Source organism: Tamandua tetradactyla, chromosome 2 (genome assembly GCF_023851605.1).
Source record: "Tamandua tetradactyla isolate mTamTet1 chromosome 2, mTamTet1.pri, whole genome shotgun sequence".
Classification (NCBI taxonomy): domain Eukaryota; kingdom Metazoa; phylum Chordata; class Mammalia; order Pilosa; family Myrmecophagidae; genus Tamandua; species Tamandua tetradactyla.
The window spans coordinates 206,954,070-206,965,276 of record NC_135328.1 but is presented as its reverse complement, the minus strand read 5'-3'; the positions used below and the strand labels follow the sequence as shown (position 1 = coordinate 206,965,276).

Here is an 11,207-nt window from a genome sequence, read left to right as displayed (position 1 = left end):
CACAAGTCTCGATATTGGTCAAAGGCATTATTGGCTTCCACCTCCAGCTTTCGCAGCCGAGCAGATGGCATGGCCCCATCTTCCAACGGAGGGTCATACTTGTTACTCCATGGTGACCTGGAGGGAAGGAAGGAGGACAAAACATGATTCATCCCAAGGAGACACAGCTTGTGAGCACTGAACCCAAGCCCCAGTTGTCTGAAATCTCAGAGGCAAAGTCACTACCTATAGTAAAGATTTTCCCAGGCCCTGGCAACAAAACAGCTTTCAGTTTTTTGAGGTTTACAGAGTGAGGGCTTCAAAAGCAGGTAGACTTGGGTATGAATTCCAGATTCCACCTCTCTGTAGCTAGACACTTTCAGCAGGTGGCTTGGCTTCTCTGAGCTTCTATTTCCTCGTGTATAAAATGGGGCTACTATCTGCTACCCAGAGGGCTTCTGTAAGGAGCAAAGGGGAAAAGTTTATCTAGTGCCTACAACAAGTATTAAACACACACTTTCCCTTTTTCTAATATTCCTCTTTTTTCATGATTGGATTGATCGATCAGACTCCCCCTCTCCCTGACCTGCTGGCAGTTCTAGATAAATCTTTATTCCAAAGACCTTCTTGCACAAAGTATTAAAGCAAGAGCTGTCAATTAAACGTAGCAGGCAAGAGACTCAGTTCCACAGGGAAACGATGTCAGAAAACCTGAGTGAGTTTCCCACGTGAACAGGGTAGCATTTCCAACATCCAGGACTGTGTGCATATATACAAAGGCTGCTAAATAATGAGAACCAGCTTTCCTTTTTCTAGCCCAAAGACCTGCTGCATTTTAAAAATGTACTTTGCCACATCAGGAAAGCATTTAATCAAAGAAAAAGAAATGGAAAGAGGAGTTATAAGGAAAAAACCTACTTGTTAATTTCTGCAGGTTGGGTTCAGAGGACGGGTTGTTCAGAGAAAGAAACAATTTAAAAGGTGAGAGGAGAATGAGAAGGAGGAGAAGACAATATGGAATTTGGAAAAAAGCTCTTTACACTCCTGGGTATAAAAATCTCAATGTTTTCATTGTAAGAAATCCAAATTGCCTTTCCCACTTCCTCTGTTGACAACAAACCTTCACATCATTGAGAACTCAAAAGAACCCTTGGATTTGGGATTAATGTTAAGAAAAGGGAAAGATATTAGCACTGGGGTCTCCTGAGCCACAGTTTTAGTGAACAGTGTACACCAAACAGCTTTTTTCTTGGTTACCAATGCTCCACCAGGTATCTAAGGCAGCATTTTATAGCTAGTTTGGAATCAGTCAGCTGCTCATCTCTTCTATGATCACACAGGGACTAGCTGACCCACCTAGGGTAAAGGGAAGAGAGTCACTGTGTTTGATGTCTCAGCAGCAGCTTCCCCTGCATGTTCCAAAGCAGCAGGAAGACATCATTTCCAAGACAACCATTTTTGCCCAATGACCACACTGTTGGCAGAGATTTCTCCAGAATAAGATGAAACCCTCCCTATTGTTCCATGGCCAGCAGCTAGCTCTTATGGTCACACTGGACTGTGTGTATAATGCAGAAAAGGGTTTGTGCACAACCTAGGACACCACTGGGCTGGGGAGACAGGTGTAAAACTAACACTGGGCACCTTCCCATTCTCACTGAGAGGTCTCTTCCTTCCCCAGCATGGCCTAACATGTTATTTCTTATTCCTGTAACTTAATTTATCCTTCCATCTAACACAATGCCACTCAACAGCATTTTTTTGCACAGTACTGTCTAAAATAGTAGCCACTAAGGCTGAGTATTTGAAATGTAGTTTGTGTGATTAAGGGACTGAATTTTTTATTTTAATCAACTTAAATGTAGACTGCCAACTCCAGAACTTAAGTTCCAAGAAGGTAAGTTTCAGTCTTGTTTGCCCCGCACCTACAACAATGCCTAGTAGGCAAATAGGTAAAAAAAAAAAACAACAACAACCCCTTCCTTTCTGTTCCTGTACCCGCAATATCTTAATCCTTCCTTTCCTTAGGACCGCAAGCCCCTTGAGAGAAGAGAAATTGTGCTGTTTATCTTTACGTGCCCTTAGAACCTAGCACAGATCTAGTACTCAGTAAATGCTTGGTGTGGAAGACTGAATCATGTCCCCACAAAGGCATGTCCTAACCCCCAGTTCTGTGGGTATAAACTCATTTGTAAATAGGATCTTCAAAGATCCCATCAAGATGAAGGCAAAATGAATCAGGTATGACTGGAGTCCTTAATAAAAAGGAAATTATGAGCACAGAAGTATAAGCCATAGGAGATGGAAAGAGAAAGATCACCCTGTGATAGAGACTGATTGTCAGCAAGCACCAGAATGCTACAGACAGAAAAGGCATGACCTTCAGGTATCTTGATTTTGGACTCCCAGCTTCCAAACTGTGAGCCAATAAATACTGTTGTTTAAGCCAGCCGACGTGTGGTGTTAGTTGCAGCAGCCCTGGCAAACTAAGACTTGGTGATGGATTGAATCTTCACAGCAGGGGATGGAGAAGAAAAGGCCTGCAGCAATTCTGCCGGTAGTTATCAAAACCAGCAGAGATGGAGCGCCCTTCTGCTTTTTCTTGTGAATGACACCTAACGATTAAAAAAAATCAACTAAACAGCCTTGCAAAGGACTCTGCAAGATCTCAGAGACAAAGATGAAACTGTGCTCCCCACCACTGTTTACTTGCAAAGCAGGATTAGTACCACCCCTCCCCAAGGACAGAGAAAGACTCAGACAGGGAGAACTCCCTTCGGACTCTCCTTGGCACACTCTAAGGTCTGACCTCCACATCCATTGTTTAACAACTGTCCTATCCCCACTGGCTTTTATTTAGAGGGAACCTGATTAGACACGAATGCCCATCTCTCTTGCAGACCAGGGGTTTTCAAGAAGCCTGTAACTCAAATTTCTCCTGGCTCACAGACAACAGTATTTCAAGCCATTAGTCCTGGAGCCGGGGTAATTGTAGCTGGGGGAAAAAATCATAACATTGCCCAGAATATTCTTAGTAGAAGGGGCACTGAGAGCACATTTAAGAGCTTAAATGGAGGCCATTTGAAAAGAGACAGATGGGTAGGAACGCTTAGATTTCAAAAGTCAGGCCTTTCATTTCCCTCAGAGAATGCTTCTTGTTTCAGCTAACAGATTTCAAACAGTGCTGCTGGCAACAGTCACACCATAAGGATCTTATTTAAGCAAACGATCAAATAGTTAGGATGGAAATGTGAGGGGAAAATCAGAAGACCTTGAAGTTTTATTATCAAGAAGGTGAAAAAGGAAAGGAGAGTTCTCTGCCTCGACATCCTAGACCCCTACACAGCACTCCCAGGAGCCTGCAGGGCACCCTGGAAGTGCTGCAAGCGCCAAGTCCTGGGGCAAGCCCGGCCTTGGAATAGACATAGAAATGGTTCTATTCTTCCTTGGTCTCCTGGGGAACCGTGCTTTACGTAGCAAACTGAAGTTTTCAGGTGGAAAAAAGAAAATATAATAACAAAGGTGATTAAGCAAGACTCGGCTCAAGGATCACCTATTCCAGAAAGCCTTCTCTGAGTCCATGAGGATGAGCTCCCTGGCCTATGAGACCACTTGGTACCTTCACTGGTCTTCCTCTTCCAATAAAAACCATGGGTGGCCTCATCTACCTATAGGCCCCAACAATGGCACAAAACAAGCCCTTCAAGGTTGAACTTTATTTTAAATTAATCTCTGGCTTTCACTGTTCCTTCTGCCTCTTCAGAATCCTTTAATTCTTGACCTTTCAACAAAGAAGACATCTCCTCTATTTAAGACGGTTTATTCTTCCTGGAGACTAAGGAGACTTGATCTAGCCTTGTACCTCCTACTTCCTAGGCCAAGATTCATTTGGTAAATGAGAAAGAAGCAAACCTAAGATATAGCCATACAATAAATATGTATTGAACCGCTCCTATGTGCCAGGCACTGTTCTGGATGTGGGTGTCGCAGCAGTGGAGAAGAGGAGGGAAAACCCTTAGCCTAATGGAGGTCAGATCCTAGAGGCACCAGGGTTAAGAGGTGGGGTAAAGAAAACTAAAAAGCAAAATTATCTAGTATTTTAAATAGTGATAAGAGTTCTAAAGAAAAATAAAGTAGGGAAAGGAGTATGGGGGTCTGTAACTAATATTTCGAATAGAGTAGGCTCAAGAAAGATGGTGACATTTGAGCAGAGATGCGAAGGAGGTAAGGGAACAAGCATGGGGGAACTCGGGCTTTCTAGGCACAGGGGACAGTAGGGGCAAAGGCCCTGAGGTAGAAGCCTGCCCACTGTATTTAAGTATCGAGGACAACAGTGTACAGCAGGACTGAGCCAGCATTAAAATGAGCAGGGGTGAGGGGTGGAGGTAGTAGATGAGATCAGGAAATGGAGAGCGGTGGTCTGCAGAGCCTTGTAAGCCTTCATGAGAACTTTTGTTTTCCTCTGAGTGACCTGAGGAGCCTCAGAGGGTTTTGAGCCAAGGAGGGAAATGCTATAACGTATGCCAATTGCTGTGAGAGGGCACCCAAATGACTACATCTGACAACTTCATTCCCATGGTGCAAAGAACCAAGGCTATAGCAGAATTTACCCTCACCACTCCAAACACGGTCAGCATTAAAATCTGATTTCTTTTGGTCCAGGTGATACTAGTTGACCCTGTAGCTCTGATTTGTGTCCAGTAAACAATGTCCTCCACAGCAACATTCTTTAGTGAGTGTGTGAGTGTAAGAATCACCTGGGATGCTGGTTAAAATGCAGGTTCCCATGCTCTGTCCTGAGATTCAAGGTCCCAGAATCAATTGGAAGTATATTTTAATGTAGATTCCTGGTCCTACAAGATTTATTAAATAAAATTTTTCAGAGTAGAGGCCAGGATCCATACTTCTAAACACCAAGTTGTGACTGTGGTACTACAGCTACTTCTGAGAATCACTGTCTCAAGGCTAACGTTGATTGCAAATTACTTTTCATAATCTTAATACAGGCTCTGAGGCAAAGGAAAAGAAAACTGTCTTACTGTCTCTGGGTCCCACCAGCTAGCATAATCCTGAAGACCTGGGAGCCCCACCTGTACTTGGGGAGCCCTCTGAGGCTGCTGGCAGCAGTTCTCAGCCCAGGGGCTTGCTCACACAGGCCTCCCTTCAAAGTACAGGGACTGCTCCAGAGTCCCCATTCCTACTCGAGGATGCCAGGAAGGGCAGAAGGAGCAGCCCCAATCACAGTTGAGAAGCAGCTATGCTGCTGTCCCTCCAGACAGATGTAAGCTGATAAAGGAAGAAACAGATAACTATTGCCAAACCAGGGGCAAAATAAACCCAAAGGCCGTAAAGATGTAGATGTGCTGACATCCATAGGTTCTCAGTTTTAAACCTGTCTAGAGCTGTCTGAGGCTCAAGCCCTACATTTATATTTTAAACAGGTTCTCCAGGTAATTTAGATGATAAAACAATAGAAGAGTTTCTCAGCCTCAGCATGACTGACATTTGTGGTGGGGGATGTCCAGTGCACTGGAAGATGCTTCGCAGCTCCCCTGGCCTCCACCTACCATCCACAACTGGAACAAGCAGAATCATCTCCAGACGTTGCCAAATGTTCCTTGGGGGCAAACCCAGCCCTGGGTTAAAAACCACTGGTGTAGTCCCACAAGAGTTGGACAGCGAGTAAAGAGGTCTGCTTTTTGTTCTGGTGTGGTCAATTGGGCAATTACTTTCACCTCTGCACTTCCCTGTCTGCCATAGGGATGAGCTAGATTAGGTCAGCGGCCTGAAGCCCCTCCAAGAGCCTCTTGGGTGAACTGATAGTACTTGGGGACCACCTTCTCCAATTCTGCTGTGTTTCTGGGTTGCAAATCAGGCTTTCATAAAAGCCTTGGAAAACAAGCTCTACAGTTGTTGGAGCCAATGAACTGGATCATCTGTAACGTTCATTTAGTTCTTACATTAGCGTTTCAAAATTCAGTATTCACTTCTCCCAGTGCTCGGTTTTCTCCTGCCATGCCCCTTTCTGTACCTCATTCCTTAGGTCCCAGGTTCTGTGTGTGGTTCTCAAGTAAGCCCAGTTGGCTGGTTAGGGCCAGAGCACCTTCATGTGCTTTCCTCAGGGTGGGTTAGGAGAGCCACTGTACATCCCAGTGCAAAGTGACCAAAACACGTTGAGGAGGCTAAGTAATATCTAGGATGTTCTGGAACATACCCAAAAACTATAAAAAATTTCCAATATTTTCCTATTTTATCATGAAATTTTTCAAACATAAAGAAGAGGAAAAATTTTACAGTGAACACTCATATGCTTACCACTTTGATCTTACCATTAATATTTTACTATATTTTATTACGCAATGCATTAAGAAATTTAAGAAATGTAATTCCACAAGATTAAAAATGGGGTTTCACAGTTTTAATTCTTAGTTGAATATCTCTTCTCTAGACTGAAGATAGAAACAGGATTTTACTCATCTCAGATAGCCCCCATAAGCCCTTGTTCACACTCTAGGATACACAGGAAGGACCAGCTATACAAATTCTTCTATGTCCCAGGTAGACTGTAATTCAAGGCAATTTCTGAGAAGATACTGAAACTCCAAATGCAGGGTTCTCCCTCACCTTCTGCCTAGGGCCTCCTGTATCTAAGGAAACCATACCAGTAGAGATCCTAGCGAAAAACAGGTGTGCAGGGGAGGTTCCCACCTAAAGCACCTGGATGCCCAGTAACAGGTGCTCTAGCATTAGCTCACCCAGACCAATCCATAACCACCCTTCTGGGGCCTTAACCTGAATGAAATTGTGACTGCACAGGGAAGGGCCACATGTCTGCTCCTTCTACTCTATGTCCTCCTTCTCCTCTAAATTTCTTTCCCTTTTTCTTCTGTCTTAGCCTTAGGCCTGGGAAGTGATACCCAAGGAATGTTAATGAGGGAAAGAAAGGAAACATGTTTGAAAGATGGGTCCCCCTACTTGACTCCTACTCTAACAGATTTCTCTTCCCTTTGTCAACAGTCTTTTGAATTGGGGCACAAAGATTATTCTAGGCAGAAGGGACAAAAGAGGAAAAGAATTAGAGTTGGGTCACGGCCCAGAGCATAATACAACAAGCCTACTTAACTCTTAATTTCTGTTATCAGGCCAAGGAAGTAGAAGAAAAGACAATACAGGACACACCTGAAAGACATCGGGTTCAAGGGAACCTGCAGGATCCACCAGCCACATGACAGGCACCACAGGAGTATCTCTAATCAATAAGCAGAGCACTACTCCCAGCCCTCCCTATCCACCAGCCCAGTGCCTTCAATACCACAAGCCCACAAGGGTAACACACACCTGCTTTTTATAGAAGGAAAAAGGGAGGCTCAGGGAGTTAAGGAATGTGCCCAGTTCTCAGAGCTGAGAGAGGCTGAGCCTACCTTTAACCTTCAGTCTAACTCCAAAGACTTTACTGTCTTCATTTGGCCAAACATATGCTGAATGCTTACTTTGTACCAGGCATGATGATATTCTAGAAAAGTCAATAAGGTGCTACTTTTTAGAGAAAATGATGCAGGAAGAAGCTATGGGTCTGTAATCATTTCTTGACACTGGGTCTCCACTTTGATCTAACAGGTTTCTCAAACTTAAAATGTCTCTAGACCAGTTCCTCCCAGAGTCTTCTTTGCCTAGGTAGGGTCACATCCATCTGCCAACAGCTCAGGCCCAAAGCCCTGCATTTGCTCTTTGCACATGCTGACTCTACCTTTAATGCTTACCCCCAATTTGACCACCTCTCACCAATTTCTCTCAAGCCTCTGGCCTGCATTAGCTCAAAATATATTCTCTCTCCAGCTTTCATGTGAAACTAGAAGATGTGATTATAAGACAGTTGTCTGGTCTATGCACCAATCAGCACTTCACATATGTTATTTCTTTTAATCCTTCCTCCGCCCCCATCCCCTGCAAAACCCTCTGCTATGTTCTACGACCCTGAGTCTGGCCTCAAGGCACTACCACTCTTCTGACCTTATCTCTCATTTTTTCCCACTCCTCACTATCTAACTCTGGCCCTCCTGCCAGGCTTGATCCTGACAAGCTCATCTCTACCCAGGGCCCGGATATCTGGAATGTTTTTCTCCAAGACCTAGCATGATTGCACTTTTTCATCCTTAAGTCTTTTTGCAAACATTACCCCTTATGGGAGAGCCTTCTCTGTCTATCCATCCCCACTCTCTCTCATCTTTGTCCTTTTGATTTTCTTTAATAACACTTTTCATAATCTGATAATATATTATTTATATATTTGCTTATTGTCTGGCTTCTTCATTAGGATATAAGCAACATAAAAGAGAGGCTTAAAATAGTACATGGCACATAGTACATGTTTATAGAAAAACATAACTGAGTATTCAAGTTGATTGAATAATACTATCATTTCCATTTTATAGATAAGAAAACTAAAGACGAGAGATAATATATAATTTGTGAAAGCTCCCTCTGCTAGCAGGTAACAATGCTGCTTGGAGTCAGTATCTGTTGACTCCAGATATTTTTTCCTGCTCCCATTTCCCAGATACCCTCCTTTAAGGAGTGCATAAGGCTCAAGCTTCAAGACACAGCCCCATATTCCATGCCTCTCAATAATCCTAAAGTAGACTGTGTTCTTCCACAGCTTTCCAAGACACTGTCTCTAACTAAGATAATCCTGTTTAGGGACTCCCACTCTTTTTTCATAGATGAACTCCTGGACATCTTTTCCATCTAGCTCAGATATCACTTTCTTCAGGAAGCCCTCCAGGAGTGGATCTTGCTGTCTTCTGTGCTATCCCCATGCCCTGGTAAGTTCTGTGCTGGATGTATAAATCAGATCAAACAGTAATCAGTTTCTGAGTATGTCTACTGCTTTAGACGGGATGATGACTCAGAGTAGGGCCTAATGTCAACCTCGTTATTTTTCAGCACAGTGACAAATAGAGAAAGGAGAGTTGTCTGTCTGTTTTGACAGAGCTGTCTTCAAATGTCCCTTAATTACAGAGGCCCTCCCTGACCCCAGGACTAAGTCAGGATCCCCACCATATGCATACCCTGCATCTCACCCACTGCAAGACAGGACTTAATGGAATTATAATTAAGTAGTTAACCATGTTTTGTAACAACATCTCTCTCCCCCTAGAATCTAAGTTCACAAGGGCAGGGCAGGGGCCTTGTGCTCACTACCTTATCTCCAATGCTTACTGGAGGCACTCTGCAAGTATCTGTTTGTTAACTGGATAAATAAATGAATGAAAGGAAGGAAGGGCAGAAGACTGGTAGGACACACAGACTGTCAGCCTGTCAAAGTTCCAAGGTCCTCATGCTCCCACCTCAGGCAGCAATCACTGCCCAGGTGGCAGTGACCTGGCATGCCTGCTACACTCTTGGGGCAAGAGCTCACCTATAGGAGTCTCCGTCTCTGTTGTAGTCACACAAAAGGTAATCCTTTCCCACCACCTTGTCTCTGGCGATTTTCAGTGGCTGGTCAACAGAAGACAGAAGATCTTCACACAGACTGGGGACCTGGCAGAAAGAAAGGAAAAGGGAGAAACAGGGGGTAAAATAACACATCTAGTTCAGGTTGACTAACGATAACTGCAGTCATATTATGGTCAGTATATTTAACATCTGGCCCTTGTTCCCCAGCCAAAATTATGGGTCTGTTCTTTTCTTTTCCACATGTGCCTGATACCAACTGTGTCCCTCTATAAAGAAACCTGTTCTTGAATTACAGTGGAGCATGATTTCCAAAACAGCATTCTTTCCAAAACTGCGTGCAGCTTTAATTATCTGGTCACCAGGGTGGTCTAGTAAATTTAAGTATGTATATGCTTGGTAGTGGTCTCTGGTGGGCAGAGTAAAAGCTGAAGTCCCGAGAAGGTAAACATTTCAAATGCACAAGAATTCAAAGAACTCTGGGAAGAATAACCCATCCATGCTAGAGAACTCCCACTGGCTCACATGCTGGGTGGAGCTTCCAATACTTTCCAGGCACCTGGCCAAGCATCACCAGGCTGGCCCGGACAGTTAACCTTAACTGCTGCAAAGGTAGCTTCACACTGGCTGTTCATGGTGCCCAGTTTCTGCTGCTGTCCAGTCAGATTATTTCTTGTTGACCTGCCTGGGACCACTGCACTAAGAAAGATGGCCCCATGGTCTGGGACAGGATTCAGGGCTGAATCCCAAGACCAATGCTGCTGATTCTGATGTACCATCATGCTTCTGGCCTCCTCCTTCTCCTCCCAACTCAACCGTCAATTTCCACCAAAATATTCCAGGAAGGGATGGCAGCACTTTTAGAAACGGATTCCTTCAGGCTTGAGTCACTTCCGTGCTATATTTTCAATGTGCTGACTTATTCATTTCATGGGCCTGAGTTTATGGAGGCCCCACCACAACATTTACCAAGCAAGCAGCTGCCAAATGCACCCCTTCCTAATGGGAAAGTTAAATCATGTGGCAAAGATAACCAGAAGAGAGCTCAGACAAGGGGCTGACAACTACAGCAGTTCCCATGATCCTCCAGAAGACTCTTACCATCATCAGAAAGACAGGGAGAAGACTGCTGCCACAGAGACCAGCCAGCCTCTGTGGGCCTCTTGAGGCAGCTCTGGGCCCCCACTGTGCTTCAGAACTCAGCTTGGAATGCTCTGTCTGGCACAGCTAAAAGATGGTGCCCCCTCCATGTAGTTCATAAATCTTGGCCCAGTGAAATCATCTTTTTCTTATACATGGAGCAGCATCAGTCATCTAGTACCCCAAGGGATACACAGATCATTACCCCCTGTATACAACCTAGCTAGTTTAATAATTTCTTCTCTGTGCACAACCCACCTGTGTAACATTTTCAAAGTTAGTTTTGGTGATGATATCAAACCACCTATCATTTTCCAAGTGACTGCCATGTATCGTTCACTATACCAGGCCCTTTACATTTGGTATATTGCTGGAAAGCTCACACTCATGCATGAAGTCGGTATTTATTAGAAAATTGAGAGTTGAGGCATAGAGCCATTAAGTTGCCCAAGGCCCATACAAGAAGCAAGCAATGAAGACAAAGACAAAATCTAGAGTTATGTGACTCCAAAATCCCAGGTTCCTTCCACTTAGACGCTAGCTCTGATTTAATAAACAGTTAAGAGGAAGGATAATGCACCCCAAAAGCACACTCTGGTGGCAAATAAACCCTGCTGCTGCTGTCCCTACTCAGC

General features: G+C 44.2%; 1 protein-coding gene across 1 annotated transcript in view; it reads right to left on the bottom strand.

Moving 5' to 3' along the window:
- CAPZB (capping actin protein of muscle Z-line subunit beta) overlaps positions 1-11,207 on the bottom strand; it is a 186,190-nt gene that overhangs the window by 58,687 nt on the left and 116,296 nt on the right. Inside the window, 2 exon segments of the mRNA XM_077151053.1 lie at positions 4-117; positions 9,398-9,519. Coding sequence (XP_077007168.1) covers positions 4-117; positions 9,398-9,519 — 236 coding nt within the window.